Source organism: Somniosus microcephalus, unplaced genomic scaffold, assembly GCF_052327205.1.
Source record: "Somniosus microcephalus isolate GS21.2 unplaced genomic scaffold, FLI_Smic_1.0 unresolved_chr1, whole genome shotgun sequence".
Lineage (NCBI taxonomy): Eukaryota > Metazoa > Chordata > Chondrichthyes > Squaliformes > Somniosidae > Somniosus > Somniosus microcephalus.
Window position 1 is genome coordinate 60,903,991 of NW_028225179.1, and position 25,500 is coordinate 60,929,490.

A 25,500-nucleotide genomic window follows, 5' to 3' on the forward strand; every position below is an offset into this window, starting at 1 on the left:
ACAAGATAGAGGATGGACGGGTTAGATCGAGTGTAAATCTCCCTCTACACTGTCCCATCAAACGATCTGTCAGTCTGATGCAATAGTTGTCCATTTCCAATCTGCCTGAAGATACCGTTTCAAGTTAAACAGCTTAAACCCCAAATGGTCAGAGTGCTGACGCTCTGGGACACCCGTCTTATCTCAGTACCTTTCTGAATGTGTTATTAGACACAGAGATTCCCTGTGCCAGTTTCCTCTTCCCATTTCCTGCGATTCCCAAATCTTCTCCCAGTCTCATTTCATCCCCGGACACCTTGTCCTCCGGCACACTGATCCTAAAGAGAAACAAACCACGGATGTGAAGCTGTGATCAATGCAGTAAGTTTTATTTCTGAGTACAGCCCATTATTATGACAGCAGTAACACAGGGTCAGGGGTTACAGGACCTCAACAATCAAACAGAGCCTGCTTCCCGTGAAGGAAGGTTTCATTCAGTGAGAACGTGGAGAGCTCGGGTTGGTGGGAATCCATCACTGGATCTTTCACTGTTTCGGTCTGCAACATCCGAACCCACAGGGGAAGGATAGTGGGACACACAGATACATAGGGTGAGTTGGAGCAGTCACCGGGACTGGTGAATGAATCCAAATAGAGATTCAGTTGCTGAGGGTTTGCAGGAGTTGTTTGTTGCTGTTAAAATACCAGAATCAAATGAAACCGAATGCACCAATTTAAACAGAAAATACACACACCCCACACCTCTTACTGGCGAGGTTTAGGGGTCAAAGTACTTAAATCAGTAAAAGCTCGTGGACAGGTACTAAAATAATTAAAGAGGCTAATGGAATGTTGGTGCTTCAGCTGTAGAGAGCTCTGGAAAGACCCCATCTGGAGAATTGCATTCAGTTCTGGGACCGCACCTCAGGAAGGATATACTGGCCTTGGAGAGAGTGCAGCACAGATAGACCAGAATGTAACCAGGGTACCAAAGGTTAAATTATTATTTGTTCCTGGGATGTGGGCATCGCTGGCAAGGCCAGCATTTATTGCCCATCCCTAATTGTCCTTGAGAAGATGGTGGTGAGCCACCTTCTTGAAGCACTGCAGTCCATGTGGTGAAGGTACTCCCACAGTGCTGTTAGGGAGGGAGTTCCAGGATTGTGTGAGCAGAGATTACATAAACTGGGCTAGTAGTCCATGGAATATACAAGGTTAAGGGGTAATTTAATTTGATTGAGGATTTTATGATGTTAAAAGGAATTGTCACAGTAGAGAGAGAGAAACTATTTCCACTGGTTGAGGAGTCCAGGTCAAGGGGACATAATCTCAAAATCAAAGCCAGGCCATTCAGTAAAGAAGTTTGGAAACACTTCTTCACGCAAAGGGAGGTAGAAGTATGGAACTCTCCCACAAAAAGCAGTAGATGCTCGCGTAATTAATAATTTAATTCCCAGATCAATAGATTTTTGCCAGGCAAGGGTCGAGAAAGGATACAGAGCCAAGGCAGGTGGATGGAATTATGATACATATCAGCCATGATCTCACTGAATGGGGGAACAGGCTCGAGGGGCTGAATAGCCGACTCCTGTTCCTACCTCCACTTTATAGAGTGTCAGCATCGAGCCCTCAAAGGCAGGTAAAATACTGAGCTCCCTCTTCATTACCTAGACATTACCACTGTTACTCTGCTCCCCTCCCCGCTCCATACCATTTCTGTTCCTGAATTTATAAACTTGAATATAGAAAATTAAGGATGCGATCATTGAGGTTTTATGATGATCGAGAGATACTATTTCATCTGGTGGGAGTGTCCAAAACAAGGGGTAAAAGCTTAAAATTAAAGCTAGGCCGTTCAGGTGTGATGTCAGGAAGCACTTCTTCACACAAAGGGTAGTAGAAATCTGGAACTTTCCCCAAAAAGCTGTTCATGCTGGAGCTCAATTGAAATATTCAAGCCTAAAATTGATATATTTTCATTAGGTAGGGTTCTGTTTAGAGACACACATCAGCACAAAAGACACATGCAGAAACACCTAGAGACATACCCACATATACAGACACACACAAAAACACACGTACAGTGGGACACAGAAACACACGCTCGTAGAGACACAAACAGACTGAGCAGCAGAGAACGGGTTAAGGTTGTAGGTGGATTGAGATCAGTGATGGAGAGAGAGGTTTTAAACAGGCTTTTGAAGGCACTTGTTCGGCACGTAACAACCAGTCTGCCGATTTACAGCCCAGTGTGGTACAAATCTGACCTCTCACCAAGGACTGTGTTTGAACTCCCCACATTCATTTTACACAAGACCTTCAGATGGGATGGGGTGAATGGTCAGAGTTTTGACCCTCAGCCCCTTGCTGAAGATTGTTTCGAGTGCTGTACCGTGTCTATTCAGAATTCACCGTAGAATTACATAGTATTTACAGCACAGAAACAGGCCACTCAGCCCAACAGGTCCAGCCGGTGTTTATGTTCCACACAAGCCTCCACCCACTTTACTTTACCTCATCCTATCATCATATCCGTCTATATCTTTCTACCTCGTACTTATCTAGCTTCCCCTTAAAGACACTCTGCTAATCCCCTCAACTACTCCATGTGCCAGCAAGTTCTGCATTCTAACCACTCTCTGGGTAATGAGGTTTCTCCTGAGCTCCTTATTGGATTTATTAGTGACTATCTTATATTTATGACCCCTAATTTTGGATTCCCCACAAGTGGCAACATCTTAGTCATCTACCCGATCAAACCTTCATAATTATACAGATCTCTAATAAATAACCCCTCGGACTTCACTTTTCTAGAGAAAAGAGCCCCAGCACGGTCAGTCATTCTGGATACTTAGAACCTCTCAGTTCTGGTATCATTCTCGTCAATCTTTGTTTCACCTTCTCCAGTGTCTCTCTATCCTTTTCATAATAAGGAGACTAGAACTGTACAGAGTGCACCAAGTGTGGTCTAACCAAGGTTCTAACAGAATCTACAAGTTTAACATAACTTCGCTGCTTTGCAATTCGATCTCTCTAGAAATGAACCCCAGTGCTGTGTTTACATTTTCATGGCCTGTTTAAAACGCTCCTGAAAACCTAACTCTTTGACCAAGCTTTTGGTCATCTGCCCCAATATCATCTTATGCGGTTCCTGCGAAGCACCTTGGGATGTTTTACTACGTTAAAGGTGCTATATCAATACAAGTTGTTCCATTTACTCTATCTAAACAATTCTTCATTTTAGAACACCTCAATCAAATCTCCTCTTAGCCTTCTCTGCTCTAAGGAGAACAATCGCAGCTTCTCCGTCTATCCAAGTAACTGTAATCCCTCATCCCTGAAACCATTCTAGCAAGTCTCTTCTCCAAAGCCTTCACGTCCTTCCTAGTGTGGTGCCCAGAATTGAACAATACTCCAGCTGAGGCCAAACTCGTGTTTTATACAGGTTTACCATCGATTCCTGGCTTTTGTACTCTACGCCTCTATTTATAAAGCCCAGGAACCCATTGGCTTTATTAACCACAATTGCTTTGTTAACCTGTCTTGCCACCAAAGATTTGTGCACAAACATCCCCCCAGGTCTGTGTTCGTGCAACCCTTTTAAAATTGTACCATTTCGCTTGCATTGTCTCTTCTCATTCTTCCTCCCAAACTGTATAACCTCACACTTTTCTGTGTTGTAATTCATCTGCCATGTGTCCGTCCAATCCACCAGCCTGTCTACATCCTCTTGAAGTCTATTACTAACTTCCTCACTGTTTTAATCACTCCCAAGTTGAGTCAGCTGCAAATTTCAAAATTGTGCCCTTTATCCTAATCCAGGTCATGAATATATATCAAAAACAGCAGTTATCCTGGTACTGATCCCTGGGGACCACCACTGAATACCTCCCCCTCCAGTCCAAAAAACAGCATCCACCACAACTCTCTGTTTTCTATCCCTTAGACAATTTTGTATCCCTGCTGCTGCTGCTTCTTTTATCCCACAGGCTTCAATTTTGCCAACAAGCCTATTACGTGGTACTTCTTCAAACGCCTTTTTAAAGTCCATATACACAGCATCAACTGAACAGCCCTCATCCACCCTCTGTTACCTCGTCAAAAGCCTCAAATCAAGTCTGACAAAATGACAGTGAAACTCTTTCCTCTAGTGGGAGTCCAGAAGAAGAGGGCATAATATTTACATTATAAACAGTCCATTCAGGGGTGAGGTCAGGGAGCACGTCTTCACACAAAGCCGAGTGGAAATCTTGAACTGTCAAACGGCCTAGTTTGGCACAAATCCGACCTCTCACCAAGGACTGTGTTTGACATCCCCACATTCATTTTACACAAGACCTTCAGATCGGTAGGGGTGAAAGGTCGGAGTTTTGACCCTCTGACACCCAGCCCCTTGCTGAAGATTGTTTCGAGTGCTATACCATGTCTTTTCAGAATTCACCACAGAATTACATAACGGTAATCCAAAAGGTCTTCTTTAAGCATATTAACAGAAAAAGGGTCGTCAGAGGGGAGGTGGGGCCTATTAGGGACCAAAATGGAGAACTACTGGTGGAGGCAGAAGGCATGGCTGTGGTACGAAATGAGTACGTTGCATCGGCGTTAACTAAGGAAGAGGATTTGTCAAAGTTATGGTAAACGAGGAGATTGCTGGGATACTGGATGAGATAAAATAGATGAAGAGGAGGTACCAGACAGGCTGGCGGTAATTAAAGTGAAGAGGTCACCCGGTCCGGATGGGATGCACCCGAGGTTACTGTGGGGAGGAAGGGTAGAAATTGCGTTGGTGCTGGCCACAATCTTCCAATCTTCCTTAGATTACAGGGGTGGTGCCAAAGGACTGGAGGATTGCAAATGTTACACCCTGGTTCAAACAAGGAGAGAAGGATAAACCTGGCAATTACAGGCCAGTCAGCTTAACCTTGGTGGTGGGAAAGCTTTTAGAACTCAGTGTGGGGTCTAACCAAGGTTCTATACATGTTTAAAATACCTTCTCTGCATATCTATCATTCTAGAAATGAACCCCGGTGCTTTGTCTGCATTTTTATGGCCTGGTTAACCTGCTTTTAATAATTTGTGCATCTGTCCCTCTGGATCCCTTTGCTCCTCTACCCCATTTAGACACTAACTTTACAAGGGGTATGTTTCCTTATTCCTCCTACCAAAATTGTAGCATCTCTCATCTATCTGTATTGAAATTAATTTGCCATTTACACACCAACCTGCCAGTTTATTAACATCTTGTATTTTGTCAGTGTTCCTCAATATTAACTATACACCAGAATTTGGTGTCATCTGTAAATTACACTATTCCTGCGTATATGTAATGGAGCCTCTGCGCGCTCTCTCTCCCTTGCTTCTTTTAGTATCGGGGTTTTATCCTCTAACTTGCTAGCTTATCAAATATTTCACCCTTTCTATTTTATATGTCCTTGATCTCTCTTCTCATCTCTTCTTCCAATGTCATGTCCACCTTTTTTGTCTACCTGGTAAAAACTGAGGCAAAGTAACTATCCAATGTTTCTGAAACAAACAAAAAATGCTGGAAATACTCAGCCAGTCAGGCGCTGCAAATACTCAGCAGGTCAGGCTTTTGTATCCAATATTTCTGCCATTTCGCTGTCATTACCTGTTGGTTTATCTTGTGATCCTTTAGTGGCTCTGTCCCTATCCTGAAGTTCCTATTATTGATGTGCCTGTACAATACTTTACTATTTCTTTTTATATTCCTTGATAATTTAATTTTGCAGTTCCTTTTCACCTTCCTAATTGTTTTTCTTACTCTTTCCCAGCCTCTTCCAATTACCTTTTGTCATCCTCTCCTTTATTTTCACTGTACTCAGCATTTTCCTTCAGTATCCATTTTACCCTCATCTCTTTATTCAGCCCTGGTGTTTTATTATTGGCTAGTTTGTTCTTGTTCTGTAGTGGAATATATTTCTCTTGAACTCCACTGATCACCTTTTTAAATATTTCCCACTGATGTTCTCTCTCTTCGTCTGTTTCTTCTGTTCCATTGTCATCACCTCAAAATCAACTTTTTCATAATCTTAATAATGATTGAGAAAGACATAAGTAGTATTATGTTGTGATTGATAATGTAGATTTTCACCTAAGCTCAAATTCTCTTAACTGCTCTGGTTCATTTCCCATTATAGATCCATCAGTGATTCCTCTCTCGTTGGGCTTCTTACGTACTGGGTAAGAAAGGAGTGCTGAACACACTGTAAATACTCCATTCCCTTTTCCGCTTTCCCTACCTCTTCTCGACAGATCACTTGGTGCAGTTAAAATCTCCCATGACCAGGATATGTATTTTACACTTTTTATAGTTATGCTGACAGTTTCCTTCCACTGCTAGTCGGTCTCTACAATAATCTGTTTAGCATTATTTCAACATGACCAAGAGCTCTGCTCCCCCGAACCATCTGTGTCCTATACGAAATACGTAATCAGCAGGAATCACTGGTCAATTGCTCTAAAATTTCAGATAAATTTGCAAAATAACCAATCGGCTTCAATTACAGAGACAGAGGGGGAAGAGGGAGACACGGAGAGAGGGAGAAAGAGAGAGAGTGTGAACACTGTACACTCCCTCTACATTGCCCCATCAAACACTCCCAGGGCAGGTACAGCACGGGTTAAATACAGTGTAAAGCTCCCTCTACACTGCCCCATCACACACTCCCAGGGAAGGTACAGCACGGGTTAGATACAGAGTAAAGCTCCCTCTACACGGTCCCATCAAACTGTCTGTGGCTCTGAGGCCGGTTGTGTCGGTCTGAAGCTGCCGTGAACGCGGGGTCTCGGGGCGGGACTGAGCGCCGCGCCGATGAGCCGAGCCTGGGCCGTGTGGTGAAGAGTGAGGAGGACAGACCGGCTGGGGGAATGGGCGGACACAGGGCCGGTGGGATTGAGCGCAGAGAGTGTGAAGGAGGGCGGAGAGTCTGAGGGAGAATGAGGAGGCAAGAGGAGCCAAACGGGGGGGATATTAAAGGGGGCGGGAGGAGAGAGAGAGCCGGGGGTGTCGGTGCTCAAATCTCTAAAGGTGGCGGCACCGGTGAACAAAGCGGAGAATAAAGTCTGTGCTGGGGATCCGGGGCTTTCCAGACAGGGGCAGGCGGGCGGGGGGAAGAGGACAAGAGTCCGGCCTCTGTGCTGAGCCTGGATCAAACTCTGCTTCAGTCCCAGCTGGAGTCTGGGGGCCGAGTCTGGGCCCCGCACTTTAGGGAGCATGAGTGTCTGGCTCACTCTCAGCCCCGCTTATCCCCTCCCCGACTACGCCCGCAACGGCTCAGTCCCGGGACACTCACCCTCGGCCGCGGTGACGATCCTCCAGCCAATCCATTCCGGCTTCGCTCTCTCCAATTCACCTCCTACTTACCGCCATTTTGTTTTATTCCAATAACCGCCATCATCCGGGGACCCAGGACATGCGCAGTGCGGCCTTAGAACGCGCTCAGCATCAGTGTTATCGGCCCTGCTATTGGCTGAAAACTTCTGATTGACAGGGCAGCCAGCAATCGGGGCCCGGCGCAGCGACCCACGCCCCGCCCAATTTCGCTGTCGGAGGCGGGGTCGTGTTGCTCCGGATCTGAATCTGGTGGCCGTTAAACCGTCTCTGCATTAGTGACGTCATGTAACCCGGCAACGCGGGCTTTGTGACGTCAGTTACCCGGCAACGGGGGCTGTGTGACGTCAGTAACCTGGCACCAGGTGCAGGGAGGGCACCGACTCCACAGGATGGCCGTGTACACAGTAACACCGCCTGAAAATCATTGCACCGTTCACAGCGGGGAGAAACCCTACTGTTGGTGTCGCTGGAAATCAACAGGCTCTGAGACTTTTGTTGCAGCAAAGGCAAGTGTGTTACTTTATTCACTCTCCATGAGGACTGAGGGTCTCAGCCTCGTTGCAGGGCTATGATGTCATCACGCTACCGACGCATGATGTCATCACGCTTCCGATGCTCTTAAAGGGACCCTGCCCCGCTAACCCAACCCAGTACGGACATATAACAACATTGGCTATACATAGTGAATTGTGTTTAGGTACATATAACAACATTGGCTATACGTTGTGAATTGTGTTATTGTCCCTATGTGGTCTCTGCCACATATGTCCCCCAAGAATTCACTAGCACTGGCAATGTCAGTTGTTGGGGGGGGCGGATCACACGGTCGGAACGGCTCCTCAATTCCGGGGCGGGGACCGGGGGGTTCGTCGGAGGGACCTCGGGCGCTCGGTCGTGGACTGAGGGTGCAGAAACCGGAGGTCGGCCCCGCCTCGGGGGCTGTGCCAACTCAACGGGTCGGTCCAGATCCAGATGGGCCGGCTTAAGATGGTTCACGGAAATGCAGTCCAGCTTACCGCCGAAATCCACTGCGTAGGTCTTGTCCCCAGTTTCGAGGACGCAGAATGGTCCATTGTAGGGTGGCTGAAGAGGTCCCCGGTGGGCGTCGTGGCGGATGAAAACGTACTCCGCCGCACGAAGGTCGAGCGGAACGTTGGGCTGTGGGAGGCCATGCTGCGACGTGGGCACCAGCGCGAAAACCTTGGCGTTGTCCAGAAGGTGGGACCGCTGCCGGGCTGCGGACCAAGGTTCCGTTGCGTTGGGGACGAAATCCCCGGGAACGCGCAGCAGCTGCCCGTAGACGAGCTTGGTGGACGAGGACTGGCGGTCTTCCTTGGGGGCGGTCCTGAGTGTTTACGGGATGGTTTCCTGGACCAATATGTCGAGGAACCAACTAGAGATCAGGCCATCTTAGACTGGGCATTATGTAACGAGAGAATTAAATAGCAATCTTGTTGTACAAGGCCCCTTGGGTCGGAGCGATCATAATATGATCAAATTCTTCATTAAGAGCAGCTTAGGATTCAACAAAAGAGGACAAAGGCATTAATTAAGAAAGGGAAAATAGAATATGAAAGTAAGAATGCAGGGAACATAAAAACTGACTGTAAAAGCTTTTATAGATATGTGAAGAGAAAAAGATTGGTGAAGTCAAGCATAGGTCCCTTGCAGTCAGAATCAGGGGAATTTATAATGGGGAACAAAGAAATGGCTGACCAACTAAATACATATTTTGGTTCTGTCTTCACAAAAGAGGACACAAATAACCTCCCAGAGATGCCGGGGAATATAGGGTCTGATGAAAGGGTGGAACTGAAAGAAATCAGTATTTGTAGGGAAATGGTGTTAGGAAAATTGATGGGACTGAAGGCCGATAAATCCCCAGGGCCTGATAATCTACATCCCAGGGTACTTAAGGAAGTGGCCCTAGAAATAGTAGATGCATTGCTGGTTATCTTCCAGAACACAATAGACTCTGGAACAGTACCCATGGATTGGAGTGTAGCTAATGTTACCCCACTATTCAAAAAAGGTGGTGGAGAAAAAGAGGGGAATTATAGACTGACATCGGTAGTGGGGAAAATGCTAGTGTCCATTATAAAAGATGTAATAGCAGAGCACTTGCAAAGCAATGACAGGATCGGACAAAGTCAACATGGATTTACAAAAGGTAAATCATGCTTGACTAATCTACTGGAACTTTTTGAGGATGTAACTGGTAAAATAGATAAGGGAGAACCAGTGGATCTGGTGTACTTGGACTTTCAGAAGACTTTTGATAAGGTCCCACATAAGAGATTAGCATGCAAAATGAAGGCACAAGGGATTGGGGGCAAGGTATTGACTTGGATAGAGAACTGGTTGGCGGACAGAAAGCAAAGAGTTGGAATAAATGAGTCATTTTCCGAGTGGCAGGCAGTGACTAGTGGGGTACCGCAAGGATCAGTCCTAGGACCCCAGCTGTTCACAATATATATTGATGATCTGGACGAGGGAATTGGATGTAATATCTCCAAATTTGCAGACGACACAAAGCTGGGTGGGAGGGTATGCTGTGAGGAGGATGTCGTGAAACTCCAGTACGATTTGGACAGGTTGGGTGATTGGGCAGAAACATGGCAAATGCATTTAATGTGGATAAATGTGAGGTTATCCACTTTGGTAGCAAAAACAGGAAGGCAGATTATTATTTGAATGGCAATAGATTGGGAGAAGGGGAAGTGCAAAGAGACCTGGGTGTTCTTGTGCACCAGTCGCTGAAGGTAAGCATGCAGGTGCAGCAGGCGGTTAAGAAGGCAAATGGTATGTTGGCCTTCGTAGCAAAAGCGTTCGAGTACAGGAACAAGGATGTCTTGCTACAGTTGTACAGGGCCTTGGTGAGACCGCACCTTGAGTATTGTGTGCAGTTTTGGTCACCTTACCTGAGGAAGGACATTCTTGCCATGGAGGGAGTGCAGCGAAGATTCACCAGGCTGATACCTGGGATGGCAGGAATGACGTATGAGGAGAGATTGTGTCGATTGGGCTTATACTCACTGGAGTTTAGAAGATTGAGAGGGGATCTCATCGAAACCTATATAATTCTGTCAGGTCTGGACAGACGAGATGCAGGAAGGATGTTTCGGATGGCCGGGGAGTCCAGAACCAGGGGTCATAGTCTAAGGATAAGGGGTAAGCCATTTAGGACTGAAATGAGGAGGAATTTCTTCACCCAGAGAGTGGTGAACCTGTGGAATTCTCTGCCACAGAGGGCAGTGGAGGCCAGTTCATTAAATATATTCAAGAAAGAGTTGGATATATTTCTTGAGGCTAAAGGGATCAAGGGATATGGGGAGAAGGCAGGGACAGGTTACTGAATTTGGATGATCAGCCATGATCTCATTGAATGGCGGAGCAGGCTCGAGGGGCCGAATGGCCTACTCCTGCTCCTATCTTCTATGTTTCTATGCTCGTGATCGAAGGTGCTGTACTTCCGCTTGTTGGGGCAGAGCTGCCGGCTGAAGAAGGCGAGCGGCTGCCAGGTGCCGTTGACCCACTGTTCGTGGACGGCGCCGACCGCATAGTCCGAGGTGTCAGTGGTGAGAGCGATCGGCGCATCAGGTAACGGATGCGCCAGCATGGTTGCGTTAGCCAGGGCCCTATTCGTGTCCATGAATGAATTGGCCATCTCCTCGGACCAGTCGACGGCGAGCTTGTCGGGCTTGCCTTTGAGGGCCTCGTAAAGGGGCCACTTAAGCTGGGCTGCTCGGGGGACGAAGCGATGGTAAAAGTTAACCATTCCCAAAAACTCCTGCAGGGCCTTCACAGTGAGGGGTCGCGGGAAGTCCATCACGGCCTCCACTTTCAATTGGTGTGGCACCGCCCCATCCTTTGTGATGTGGTGCCTGAGAAAGTCGATCGAGGACAGCCCGAACTGGCACTTGGCCGGGTTGACGATTAGGCCATGCTGGCTGAGGCGTTGGAAGAGAGTCCAAAGGTACGACACATGCTCTGTCCTGGAGGCACTGGCGATGATGATGTTGTCCAGGTGTACGAACAGGAATGTCAGGTCCCGTAACACGGTGTCCATTAGGCGTTGAAAAGCCTGGGCGGCGTTTTCGAGGCCGAATGGCATGCGGAGGAAATCGAACAACCCAAGCGGGGTGATCACCACGGTTTTCGGGACGTCCTGCGACCGGACAGAGACCTGGTGGTAACCCCGGACGAGGTCCACTTTCGAGAATAGCACTTTCCCGGCCAGGCGGGTGGCAAAGTCCTGGATGTGTGGAATCGGGTAGCGGTCGGGGGTCGTAGCGTCATTGCGGCGCCGGTAATTGCCGCACGGCCGCCACCCACCGCCTGGTTTCGGAGCGATGTGGAGGGGCGAACCCATGGACTGTTCAACTGGTGGATGATGCCGAGGCGCTCCATGGTGTCGAACTCGGCTTTAGCGATGGCGAGTTTCCCCGGGTCGAGGCGCCGAGCGCGGGCGTACACTGGTGGACCGGTGGTCGAGATGTGGTGTTCGTCCCTGTGTTTGGTGGCGGCGGACGAGAACATGGGCTTCGTGAGGTCCGGGAACTCGGCGAGGAGCCAGGAAAACTCGTCGGAGGCCGAGAGTGCGCTGGATAACTTCGTCGTGTTGGACCTGCTGAGGGAACACGGGAGCGAGCTGAAATTCTCAGCGTTGATGATACATCGGTTATTGACGTCCACCAAAAGGCCATTGGCGCAAAGGAAGTCAGCGCCGAGAAGGGGGGTGGACACTTTTGCCGTGACAAAGTCCCAGGTGAACCGCTGCCCGCCAAAACAAAGCGCTACACTCTGTTTCCCAAAGGTGCGGATGGAACTGCCGTTGGCGGCTTCGAGGACGGTGCCGTGGTTCCCCCCTTGCATGTCTATGGTTGACGCGGGCAGGATGCTCACCTGGGCACCCGTGTCGCAAAGAAAATGATGTCCGGAGTCGGTGTCCTTAATAAATAACAAACTGCCTGAACAGCCGACAGCCATAGCAGCCGACGGGTGGTCTTTCATTTGTTTCAACACTGTAAAACTGCACGGGGGCCAGCACTTCCTGGCTTTGGGGCTGAACGGCGCGTGGTAGAAGCAGAGGCTTGGGGGCTGCCGCCGTTGGGCTGTATCGGTGGGGTCAGGGCTCCGCGTGGCCGTGCAGTACTGTTGCCCAGCGGAGAAAAATTTGTCGGCCTCCTTGGCCAGGTCGCGGAAATCGGTACTGGAAGAGTTGGCTAAAACCGACTGTACCTGACCTGGCAGCTGTTGAAGGAACATTTCCTTGAAGAGGAAGCACGGCCTGTGTGTGCCCAGGAGGGCCAGCATGTGGTCCATCAGCTCCGAGGGCTTGGAGTTTCCAAGCCCGGGTAGAGAGAGAAGCCGGCGTGTGCACTCGGCTTCGGTGAGTCCAAAAGTTTCTAAGAGGTGCGTTTTCAGCTTTTCGAATTTGTTGAGCTCCGGGCGGTTCTCGAGCAGGTTTACGACTCTGGCTGCGGTGGAGCTGCTGAGAGCAGAGATGACGTAGTAGTATCTCGTGTCGTCCCGGTGATGTCCCGGAGTGCAAATTGAGCCTCGGCCTGGGCGAACCAAGCAGCAGCCTGTCGTTCCCAAAACTCGGGTAGTTTGATGGAAACGGCATTCGTCGCCATTTCGGATGAGGTCTTTGGAATCGTCCCAAAGAGCAGCGGGATCACCAATGTTGGGGTCGCTAGAAATCAACAGGCTCTCAGACTTTTGTTGCAGCAAAGGCAAAATGTGTGTTACTTTATTCACTCTCCATGAGGACTGAGGGTCTCAGCCTCGTTGCAGGGCTATGACGTCATCACGCTACTGACGCATGACGTCATCACGCTACCGACGCTCTTAAAGGGACCCTGCCCCGTTAACCCAACCCAGTACGTACATACAACAACATTGGCTATACATAGTGAATTGTGTTTAGGTACATATAACAACATTGGCTGTACGTTGTGAATTGTGTTATTGTCCCTATGTGGTCTCCGCCACAGTGCACTTGTTCCGTGTGTGGAAGAGGCTTCAACTGATCGTCCATCCTGGAGAGACACCCACTCCATGGAGAAACTGTGGAAATGTGGAGACAGTGGGTAGGGATTCAATTACCCGTCTGAGCTGGAAATATCAATGTAATTACTGTAGAAATTACTTTTTTTACATTATTGCTTGTTCATTTTATGTGCTGTCTTTTTTATGTCTTTTATTTATTTTATGTCTGCTTTATTTATATTTAAAGTATGTATGCGTGTATATGTGGGTATGTGTTGTTTTGTGATGGCGCCGATGAAGATGGCGCCGATGAAGATGGCTGCCGTCCTTGCGAGCTCCGTGCGTACCAGGCAGCTAAGTGTTCTTGCTGCTTGGTGCTCTCGGCTCGTCAAGGAAAAAGCATTTCACTGACTAGATTTCACTTCTTGTTTCTATTATCTATTATCTGTTATCTTTATCTATATATATAAATCGGTACATCTGTCTGTCTGTCTGTCATTCTGTCTGTCTGTCATCGCCTGTGCGTCTGTCGGGCCATGCGCTCGAAAGTTACAGGGTGTACCTACGCACGCGTTACCTCCAAAGAAAGCTTACGCTTCCGAGACGGTTTTAAGCGTATTTACGTTTCGGCCGGGCTATAATCGCGCCCGCGGTATCCCAAAAACCTTCAACGTTCCGCTCATTAGCATCTCATTAGCAACAGTGACCTCGAGCTCGACCAATCGTACGCCGGGTTGCTGGCGTATGCCACCGGGCCAATCGGTGCGTGTGTGGCCGGGCCTTATCGTTCTGAACCGAGGTGAGTCGCCGCCATCTTGATTCCAAACTTTTCCTTTCTTTTTCCCGCTTTCTGCGTCTTTAAAAAAAACGTTGCTTTTAAAACACATTGTTTTTAAAAAAAAATGATTTAGAAACGAATTAACTTATCTTATCTCATTAATTTTCCTACCTTTCCCCGTTTTTCCAGGTAGGCCTCGAAGCCTCGGCTTCTCCTTCGCACCCACGCCCGAGCTAGGCACCTCCCGGCCCCAATCGAAGGCTGGAGAGCCGAGCCTCAGCCCAGCGCCGCTAGGGTGCACGCGCAGCAGGAGCTGAGACGCTGCGTCTCTCTCTGGCTCGGCCGGGGGGCGGGGCTTGCTGAGCGTCAAGCGTCACCCTGGCAACCGGCCCCCCGGCCGTCTCACACAGCCGCAATCGGCGGTCTTCACCTCAGGGGGGGGGGGGCGCGACCCTCGGGGGGGCGCAACCCTCGGGGGGGGCCCCCCGCCCTCCCCCCTCCCTCCTCTCCCCCCCTCCCCTTCCCTTCCCTTCCCCCCTTCCCTCCACCCCCCTCCCCCCCTTCCCTTCCCTTCCCCCTCCTTCCCTTCCCCCCCCTCCCCCCTCCTCCCTCCCCCCCCTCCCTCCCCCCCAGTCGCTCTCTCTTTCTCTCTTCCAACAACAACATGCCCTCGAAAAAGCCTTGGCACTGCCAGGCACTTCAGCTGGTCTATCTATCTTCTATCTATCTATCTATCTATATCTATATATATAAAGCGGCTCTTCTGTCTGTCTGTCTGTCTGTCCGCCTGGTCTCTATACGTTTGGAAGTTACAGAGCGTACCGACGCGCGCGTCGCCTCAAAAGAAAGCTTGCGATTCTGGACCGGTCATAGGCATATTTACGTTTCGGCCGGACAAAAATCCCGCCCGCGGTATCCCAAAAACGTTCAGCGTTCCGCTCATTAGCATCTCATTAGCGACCGTGTGACGTCGAGGTCTTCCTACAGTTGAGTGTCGAGTGACTTGACGATTGACCAATCCTACGCTTAGGCGACCTGACCGGTCGACCAATCGGTGCGTGTGTGGGCGGGCCTTATCCTTCTGAACCGAAGTGAATGGCCGCCATCTTGATTTTTCACGATTTTTCCCCCACACTTTCTGTGTGTTAGGGAACTAAGGTAAATATTTTAATGATGTGTTAGGGAATTAATGAACAATTTATTTCAGTTTTATATTGTGTTTAACAACCCCCTCCTCCTCCTCACCCTCGCGCAGGGGGGACTCGGTGCTGGTCTCCAGGCCCGCTGCAAGCAGGCTTGAAGCTCCAAAAATTTCTCTCTCTCTCTCTTTCTCTTCCCTCTCTCTCTCTCTCTCTCTTCCCTCTCTCTCTCTCTCTCTCTTCCCTCTCTCTCTCTCTCTCTCTCCTTCTCCTCTTCCCTCTCTGTCTCTCTCTACTTCCCCCTCTCAGGTTTGACGGTGTCGGGGCCCGAAGTGAGCCGCTCTAACGGCCGCCAGCCCGCGGGGTTTCCCTGCCTACTCCCCGCTCTAACGGCCGCCAGCCCGCGGGGTTTCCCTGCCTACTCCCCGCGGGCCGCCTCGCGCCGCTGGCACTAACCGCGCATGCGCCGCCCGCCCGCGAGAGCCCGCTCTGGCTTTTTTTTAAACGGCTGTCCCCGAACTCAATCGGCGTCAGCCACGAGGGTCAGGGTGCGCGCGCAGCAGGAGCAGCTGCGACGCGGCAGTCTCTCTGTTCCGCGCTCGGTTCGGGCAGGGGGCCGATCTCTCAGCCGCAATCTGCGATCTGGAGGGCGGGGCTCCGGAGAGTGGGACGCCGCTGCTCTGGAGGGTGGGGGGCGGGGCTCGGGAAATCGGGGGGCGGAATCTCGGCCTTGGTGAGCGGGAAGGGTAACCCCGGCAACCGGCAAACTTCAAGCCGGCTCGGCCGGGGCTCGGAGTGCGGGAGGGCGGGGCTCTCAGCCGCAATCGGCGATCTGGAGGGCGGGGCTCCGGAGCGTGGGACGCCGCTGCGCGGGGGGCGGGGCTCGGGACATCGGGGGGCGGGACATCGGGAGATCGCGGGGCGGGACATCGTGAGATCGCGGGCCCGGACTACAGATCGGGGGGGCCTCCCTCAGGGGGGGGCGGGGCTCGGGTGATTGGGGGGGCGGGGCTCAGGGACTCTCCCCCTTCCCTCCCCCCTCCCTCCCCTCACCTTCCTCCCCTCGCAATCTCTCTCTCTCTCACTCCCAATCTCTCTCTCTCACTCTCCCAATCTCTCTCTCTCTCTCACACTCCCAATCTCTCTCTCAAACTCCCAATCTCTCTCTCTCACACTCCCAATCTCTCTCTCTCACACTCCCTATCTCTCTCTCTCACACACTCCCTATCTCTCTCTTTCTCTCACACTCCCAATCTCTCTCTCTCACACTCCCAATCTCTCTCTCACACTCCCAAACTCTCTCTCTCTCACTCCCAATCTCTCTCTCTCACGCTCACAATCTCTCTCTCTCACACTCCCAGTCTCTCTCTCTCTCTCACACTCCCAATCTCTCTCTCTCACACTCCCAATCTCTCTCTCTCACACTCCCTATCTCTCTCTCTCACACTCCCTATCTCTCTCTTTCTCTCACACTCCCAATCTCTCTCTCGCACTCCCAAACTCTCTCTCTCTCACTCCCAATCTCTCTCTCTCACGCTCCGAATCTCTCTCTCTCACACTCCCAGTCTCTCTCTCTCTCACACTCCCAGTCTCTCTCTCTCTCACACTCCCGGTCTCTCTCTCTCTCACACTCCCAATCTCTCTCTCTCACACTCCCAATCTCTCTCTCTCTCACACTCCCAATCTCTCTCTCTCACACTCCCAATCTCTCTCTCACACTCCCAATCTCTCTCTCACACTTCCAATCTCTCTCTCTCACTCCCAATCTCTCTCTCTCTCACGCTCCCAATCTCTCTCTCACGCTACCAAACTCTCTCTCTCTCACACTCCTAGTCTCTCTCTCTCACGCTACCAATCTCTCTCACTCTCACACTCCCAGTCTCTCTCTCTCACACTCCCAATCGTTCTCTCTCTCACACTCCCAATCTCTCTCTCTCTCACACTCCCAATCTCTCTCTCTCTCACACTCCCAGTCTCTCTCTCACACTCCTAATCTCTCTCTCACACTCCTAATCTCTCTCTCTCTCACTCCCAGTCTCTCTCTCTCACACTCCCAATCTCTCTCTCTCTCACGCTCCCAATCTCTCTCTCACGCTACCAATCTCTCTCTCTCTCACACTCCCAGTCTCTCTCTCTCACGCTACCAATCTCTCTCACTCTCACACTCCCAGTCTCTCTCTCTCACACTCCCAATCGTTCTCTCTCTCACACTCCCAATCTCTCTCTCTCTCACACTCCCAATCTCTCTCTCTCACACTCCCAGTCTCTCTCTCACACTCCTAATCTCTCTCTCACACTCCTAATCTCTCTCTCTCTCACTCCCAGTCTCTCTCTCTCACACTCCCAATCTCTCTCTCTCTCTCTCACACTCCCAGTCTCTCTCTCTCTCACACTCCCAATCTCTCTCCCTCACTCCCAATCTCTCTCTCACACTCCCAATCTCTCTCTCTCACACTCCCTGTCTCTCTCTCACACACTCCCAATCTCTCTCTCTCACACTCCCAATCTCTCTCTCTCACACTCCCAATCTCTCTCTCTCACACTCCCAATCTCTCTCTCTCTCACTCCCAATCTCTCTCTCTCTCACTCCCAATCTCTCTCTCTCTCTCATTCCCAATCTCTCTCTCTCTCACACTCCCAATCTCTCTCTCTCTCACACTCCCAATCTCTCTCTCTCACACTCCCAATCTCTCTCTCACACTCCCAATCTCTCTCTCTCACACTCCCAATCTCTCTCTCACACTCCCAATCTCTCTCTCACACTCCCAATCTCTCTCTCACACTCCCAATCTCTCTCTCACACTCCCAATCTCTCTCTCTCACTCCCAATCTCTCTCTCTCTCATGCTCCCAATCTCTCTCTCACGCTACCAATCTCCCTCTCTCTCACACTCCCAGTCTCTCTCTCTCACGCTACCAATCTCTCTCTCTCTCACACTCCCAGTCTCTCTCTCTCACATTCCCAATCTCTCTCTCACACTCCCAGTCTCTCTCTCACACTCCTAATCTCTCTCTCACACTCCTAATCTCTCTCTCTCTCACTCCCAGTCTCTCTCTCTCACACTCCCAATCTCTCCCTCTCTCTCACACTCCCAGTCTCTCTCTCTCTCACACTCCCAATCTCTCTCTCTCACTCCCAATCTCTCTCTCACACTCCCAATCTCTCTCTCTCACACTCCCTGTCTCTCTCTCACACACTCCCAATCTCTCTCTCTCACACTCCCAATCTCTCTCTCTCTCTCACACTCCCAGTCTCTCTCTCTCTCACACTCCCAATCTCTCTCTCTCACTCCCAATCTCTCTCTCACACTCCCAATCTCTCTCTCTCACACTCCCTGTCTCTCTCTCACACACTCCCAATCTCTCTCTCACACTCCCAATCTCTCTCTCTCACACTCCCAATCTCTCTCTCTCTCTCACTCCCAATCTCTCTCTCTCACACTCCCTGTCTCTCTCTCACACACTCCCAATCTCTCTCTCTCACACTCCCAATCTCTCTCTCTCTCACTCCCAATCTCTCTCTCTCTCTCACTCCCAATCTCTCTCTCTCTCACACTCCCAATCTCTCTCTCTCTCTCACATTCCCAATCTCTCTCTCTCTCACACTCCCAGTCTCTCTCTCTCTCACACCTCCCAATCTCTCTCTCTCACATTCCCAATCTCTCTCTCTCTCACACTTCCCAGTCTCTCTCTCTCTCACACTCCCAATCTCTCTCTCTCACTCCCAATCTCTCTCTCACACTCCCAATCTCTCTCTCTCACACTCCCTGTCTCTCTCTCACACACTCCCAATCTCTCTCTCTCACACTCCCAATCTCTCTCTCTCACACTCCCAATCTCTCTCTCTCTCACTCCCAATCTCTCTCTCTCTCTCACTCCCAATCTCTCTCTCTCTCACACTCCCAATCTCTCTCTCTCTCTCACATTCCCAATCTCTCTCTCTCTCACACTCCCAATCTCTCTCTCTCTCACAATCCCATCTCTCTCTCTCTCACACTCCCAGTCTCTCTCTCTCTCACACTCCCAATCTCGCTCTCTCACTCACAATCTCTCTCACACTCCCAATCTCTCTCTCTCACACTCCCTGTCTCTCTCTCACACACTCCCAATCTCTCTCTCTCACACTCCCAATCTCTCTCTCTCACACTCCCAATCTCTCTCTCTCTCACTCCCAATCTCTCTCTCTCTCTCACTCCCAATCTCTCTCTCTCTCTCACACTCCCAATCTCTCTCTCTCTCTCACATTCCCAATCTCTCTCTCTCTCACACTCCCAATCTCTCTCTCTCTCACACTCCCAGTCTCTCTCTCTCTCTCACTCCCCAATCTCTCTCTCTCTCTCACATTCCCAATCTCTCTCTCTCTCACACTCCCAGTCTCTCTCTCTCTCACACTCCCAATCTCTCTCTCTCACTCCCAATCTCTCTCTCACACTCCCAATCTCTCTCTCTCACACTCCCTGTCTCTCTCTCACACACTCCCAATCTCTCTCTCTCACACTCCCAATCTCTCTCTCTCACACTCCCAATCTCTCTCTCTCTCACTCCCAATCTCTCTCTCTCTCTCACTCCCAATCTCTCTCAGTTCAGTTCAGTTTTTTCAGTTCAAATGCTTTATTGGCATGAAAGTTTACAGAGAACCATATTGCCAAAGCTTACATAGCAAAAAGGTACAGTTTTCCAACATTCTGTAGGTGTCAATCGATTTGACATTTGTTGGGTATATACAATATTACTTTTAAACAATATTAATTTTAAACAGTCTTTCTACTTCATTTGGTACGTTCAATATTAATTTTAAACAGTCTTACTTTTAAACAGTCCTCAGGTTGTGACATGTTGTTACATATTTAGCCCCAAGGTATGGTCTGTCTCCTTCTCCTAGGACTAATCTCAATTTTGACAGATCATCCAATTCCTTGAAATCTGGGGTTGTTTGGCTTAGCTTGTTGAATAATATGTTTCTTGATGTGTTGAATTTTTCGCATTTTAGGAGGAAATGCATTTCTGTTTCAACCTCGCCAGCCAGACATTGATCGCATATTCTATTCTCTCTAGGCTGCCAGGATTTCTTGTATCTGCCTTTTTCAATTTCCAGTTGGTGGTCGCTTAGTCTGTACCTGGTGAGGGTCTGTCTCTGTTTTGTGTCTCTGATGGTCGTGAGGTAGTCTGCCAGTTTATATTCTCTTTTTAGGGCCCGGTAACATTCTAATCTGCTTTGGCTTTCGGTTATTTTGTTCCAATGTTCCAGGTAGGTTTCTTTGCATTTTTTAATGATTTGGTTCACTCGGATTGGTGTTTGGACGGCTGTGTTGGTCTGGGGCTGGTCAGGGTCCGGCTGAGTACTTAGTTTCAGTAGCAGCTGACTCAGGGGACTCTTTTCTGGGTTTAGCTCTTGGGTCTGAAAGGCTTTGAAATGAAGGGTGTCTGGGGAGCTAGATTTGAGGTGATTTAGGAAGTTTAGTGCTCGTTTTTGGATGTTTATTATCAGTGGGTATCTGCCTAGTTCGGCTCTGCATGCATTTGTTGGCGTTTTTCTTTGGGTGCGAAGGATGCTTCGGCAGAATTCTGCATGTAGGGCTTCTATTGTGTGTTTTTCCCATTTAGTGTAGCTTTGGTGATTTAGCGGGCCCCATACTTCACTACCGTACAGTGCAATGGGCAGGATTATGCTGTCAAAAATTTTGAGCCAGATTTTGATTGGGATTTGGATGTTGTAGAATTTTCTTTTTATTGCATATAGGGCTCTTCGGGCTTTTTCTTTTAGTGCATTCACTGCTATGCTGAAGCTCCCTGATGCTGTAATAGTTAGACCAAGGTAGGTGTAGCTCATAGTGTGTCCTATAGTGGTATCACTGAGGGTAAACTGGTATTTGTTTTCCTGACATCTGGGTCTTTTCTGAAAAATCATGATGTTGGTTTTCTTTAGATTTACTGTTAGAGCCCAATTTTGGCAGTATTTGTCGAGTAGGTCTAGTTGTTGCTGTAATCCCTGTTCTGTGGGAGACAGCAGAACCAGGTCGTCCGCATAGAACAGGGACTTCACTTCTCCATCCAGGAGACGGAGACCTGGTGACTCGCTTTGCTCCAGCATGTCTGCTAATTCATTTATGTATATGTTGAACAGGGTCGGGCTCAAATTGCAGCCCTGCCGGACGCCTCTTCTCTGGGTGAAGAAATCGGTGCGTTTGTCTCCAATTTTGACCCCGCATTTGTTTTTCAGATACATTGATTTAATAAGGTCATAGACTTTGCCCCCTATTCCACACTGAAGAAGTTTATAATAGAGCCCTTCGTGCCATATAGAGTCAAAGGCTTTCTTGAAGTCGATGAAACAGGCGAATATTTTCCCATTTTTTGTTTGGTGTTTATGTTTTTCAATGAGGGTGTGAAGGGTATAGATATGGTCGGCGGTGCGGTGTTTTGGAAGAAAGCCTATTTGGTTTTTTCTGAGGATATTATGTTTGTTAAGAAAATCAAGTAATCTACTATTTAGAATACTGCAGAATAACTTCCCTAGACAACTGTTGACACAGATGCCGCGGTAGTTATTTGGGTCTGATTTGTTTCCGCTTTTATATATGGGGGAGATTAGTCCTTGGCACCAGATATCGGGAAAACAGCCTGAACGTAATATGATGTTGAATAATTTGAGTACCGCACCCTGCATCTCCATATTGCTGAACTTGAGCATTTCATTTTTGATGTTGTCTGGGCCACAGGCTTTCTTTAGGTGGAGAGATTTTGTTTTTGTGGCCATTTCTTTCCATGTGATTGGGGAGTCTAGAGGGTTTTGGTTGTCTTTGATTGTTGCTTCTAATGTGTGGAGTTTTTCTGTGACCTGATGTTGACTTGGGTTTGTTTCGTTTATTGGGATGTCTTTGTAGAGGTTTTCAAAATGTGTTCTCCAGATGTCGCCATCTTGGATTGGTAATGCTTGCAATTGTGTTGTACTCAGGTTATTCCACATTTCCCAGAATTGTTTTGGGTTGGTGGAGTTTTCAATTTCTTCTAGTATTTTGTGGGTATAGTTTTGTGTTTTGTTCCTAATGGTGTGTTTATATCTTTTGAGGGTTTCATTGTATCTAGTACGTAGGTCCGGATTGTTTGGTTGGCGATGCTTTTGGTTTGATATTTTTCTCAGGTCTTTTCTGGCATTTTTGCATTCGTGGTCAAACCATTTCTTATTTTTATTTTGTCTTTTGTGACTCTTCCTCTTCTGTTTCACGAGGTCGGCTTTTACAGCTGCCTCATGAAAGATCATATTTATATCCTCTATGGCCATGTTTACCCCATCTCTGGTGATCTCATATAGATTTTCTTTAAATTTTGAAATTTTACTTGTGAGATCAGGTGAATTTAGTGCTGTGATGAATTTATCTCCACTGTCTGGGGCCCATCTGTATGTCTGGTTTATTTTATGTAGCTTACTGGGTTCCTTTTTTGTGTCTGTAGTTTGGGCAGAAAGTTTAAGGTACACATTTATTTGGTTATGGTCTGAGAGGGGGGATTGCTGCCTGACAGTGAATGCGTTGATATCGCAGGGGTCCAGGTCAGTGATTGTATAATCCACCACACTAGACCCAAGAGTTGAGGAATATGTGAGTCTCCCTAAGGAGTCCCCTCTGAACCTACCGTTAACTATGTACAGGCCTAAGGCTCGGCAGAGTTGCACTACCTCCCTACCGCTTTTATTTATTTCACAATCGAGGTTGTTTCGGTTTGCGATGGCTGGTGTGACATATAGAGGGGTCTGGCCAAACACATGGTTGTTGCCCTGTGGGTCTATGAAGTCAGGTTCACATCCTGTCCTTGCATTTAGGTCCCCACATAGTAGCACCTTTCCTTGGGCCTGGAAATGGCTGATTTCCATGTGGAGAGTGTCAAATATCTCCTCTTCAAAATATGGCGATTCTATTGGAGGTATGTAGATCGCACATAAGTAAACATCGTTTTTTGCTATTCCTATATTTTTATCTAATTTTAGCCATACGTGTGATTTTCCCTGTTTTATCGGTGAGATGTGTTTGTTCAGTTCTCCTTTATACCACACCAGGATTCCCCCGGAGGTTCTGCCCTTGCGTGTCTTAATGTTCTTTACTGAAGGCACAATAATTTCATGGTACATTGGGGGACAGTGGGTCGGCATGTCCTTTTGGCACCATGTTTCTGTTAACACAATTATATCAATGTCTTTTATAGCTTTTAGGAATTCAGGGTCTGTACTCTTCATCCCAAAAGTTGAGGAGCGGAGGCCCTGGATATTCCAGCAGCTTATGTGGAAAGAACGCATTTATATAGTTCAATAAAACGAAATAAAATGGACCTATTTTGTGGGATGAGTGTGGAAACACTATTTTCTATACTGCTAAATGATGATTTAGTATAAATTTCATGAGGCATGCACATATATCTATCTAATAGTAGTAATAATACTGATAAGATAACAATAATGATAATGATAAATAACAATATTAATAATTTCTCCGGCTTTCTATCAGGCTGTTCAGCATCGTCATGATCTTTCTCAGTTCTTGGTCTACAGTCTGTGGTCTAGAGGGTGGTCTTGGGTCAGGTATAAAAGCACGGTTCTGTTGTTGGTTTTGTAAAGGGGGGTGGGGGACATTGGTGGTCCTGTTTGGGTTACGGCTCCCAATGGTAGAGGGGGTGGGAGGGCTGCGTCTTTTGGCAGTGTTTATGAGGTTTTTTGCAAAGACCCACATCCGCTGTTTGAGTAGATGTATTTCGTCATAGAGGTCCCTTGTGTTGATGTTTGGATGATGGGCCAGGTAGACGTTGGGGAAGACAGAACATCTCGTGTCGATCTCCCTGTTGGTGTTGTGGATTATATAGGCTGGGGTGTCCTTTCTGGGCAGTAGTGTGGAGATCACGATCCGCGCCTCGGGGAATTCCTTGCTGGCCTTTTCCGCCATCCTGCTCACCGCCCTAGCAGTGCCTTCCCGTAGGGTGCGTAGGTCGTTTGTGCCTGTGTGGATCACAAGCCATTTGGGGCTTCCAAGGGATTCTTTGTTCAGGATCTTCATTGCATGTTCTGTGTTGCTGCACCATTTTTTCAGGACTTGATGACCTGGGAACAGCCTCTGGGGGTCCAGAAACTTTCCGTTGGAGTCGGTCAGCAGGACCGCCTGAGGGGCTGGTTTTTCAGACTGGGTAGCAGTAGTCTGGGCAGGACTCGACTGATGGCTGGTTGTTGGCTGGGTTTCTGGGATATGTTGTGTGGCAGGAGCGGGGTTTGAGGCTTTCGGTGTGTCCTCGTGTGGGGGGGCATCTGACGGGTTCTGCGTCCCTGTGTGTGAGGACTGGGTAGCGGTAGTCTGGGCAGGACTCGACTGAGGGCTGGTTGTTGGCTGGGTTTCTGTGGTGAGCTGTGTGGCAGGAGCGGGGTTTGTGGCTTTCGGTGTGTCCTCGTGTGGGGTGGCATCCGACGGGTTCTGTGTCCTTGTGTGTGTTGTTTTTTGGACCTTAAGAGGTTTGTGTTGCCTGCTGAGCCTTTCTACGGCCTCCGTCATTTTGTTTAGTTGGGTATGGAGTTCTTTGATCTTATTTATTTGTTCCTCTACGGTCTTTCTCAGATTGTGGATGGTGGACTCGTTTTCCATTTTCAGCTGTTTGAGTTCCTCCGTCCAGTTCTTGGTCTGTGTTTCTCTGTATTCGTTGAATTCGAGTTCTAGTTTGGACAGACTCTCTTTCAGCAGTTTGTTTGCGTTGAGAGGTGTGGGGGGGGTGGAGATGGTCAGGGAGGTGTGTGTCTCTGCTGGACTCTCTTCTTCTTCCTCCGCTTGGCTCTCATCATCCTCTGTTCGATTCTCTTTTGCCTCCTGTCCATTGGTCCTATTTGTGTCTGCCTTAGTTTTCAGCTGGGGGAATTCCTTTTCGAAGGAGTCCAGACTTTCTACATTCCCCTGTATCATGATCTTTCCTTTTTTGTTGTAGTAGCTTATGGTTAGCAGGGGGTCATCTTTATCTAGATTTCCATCTTTACATATTTTCAGTCTGCCTCCACTGCCAATACCTTCGCTGGAGACGTATGCGTAGTATTTTTGTAAAGTCTCCTTCCATGAGGGAATGGAGTCGGTGTAGAATATGAGGTTGTTCTTCGTCTTAATCCCTTTGTGTGTGGTATAGTCAACGTAGAGGACCTCTGGGTTACTTTTTAGTGTTATGTCCTTGTGTTTTTCCTTTGCTTTATTTTTTGTGCATTGCTCAGGATATTTCATTTCCCTGCTCATTGTAGTCGTT

General features: G+C 48.6%; 1 protein-coding gene across 10 annotated transcripts in view; it reads right to left on the reverse strand.

Annotated features, from left to right (window-relative positions):
- Positions 1-7,549, reverse strand: part of LOC147095387 (uncharacterized) — a 68,281-nt gene extending 60,732 nt beyond the window's left edge. For 3 of the 10 annotated variants that reach the window (XR_015074793.1, XR_015074796.1, XR_015074795.1), the window contains exons 1-2: positions 7,293-7,411; positions 191-317 (exon numbers count right to left, since the gene is read on the reverse strand). Coding sequence is in view for 6 of the 10 variants with exons in the window: in XM_085974580.1 (XP_085830706.1) it covers positions 191-317; positions 7,293-7,327 (162 nt within the window). In the remaining 4 variants the exon portion in view is untranslated. Of the gene's footprint in view, positions 1-190; positions 318-7,292 lie in introns of all 10 variants that reach the window. The other 7 variants (XR_015074792.1, XM_085974578.1, XM_085974580.1 and 4 more) reach the window with 7 other exon arrangements.
- Positions 7,550-25,500: the final 17,951 nt, after the last annotated feature.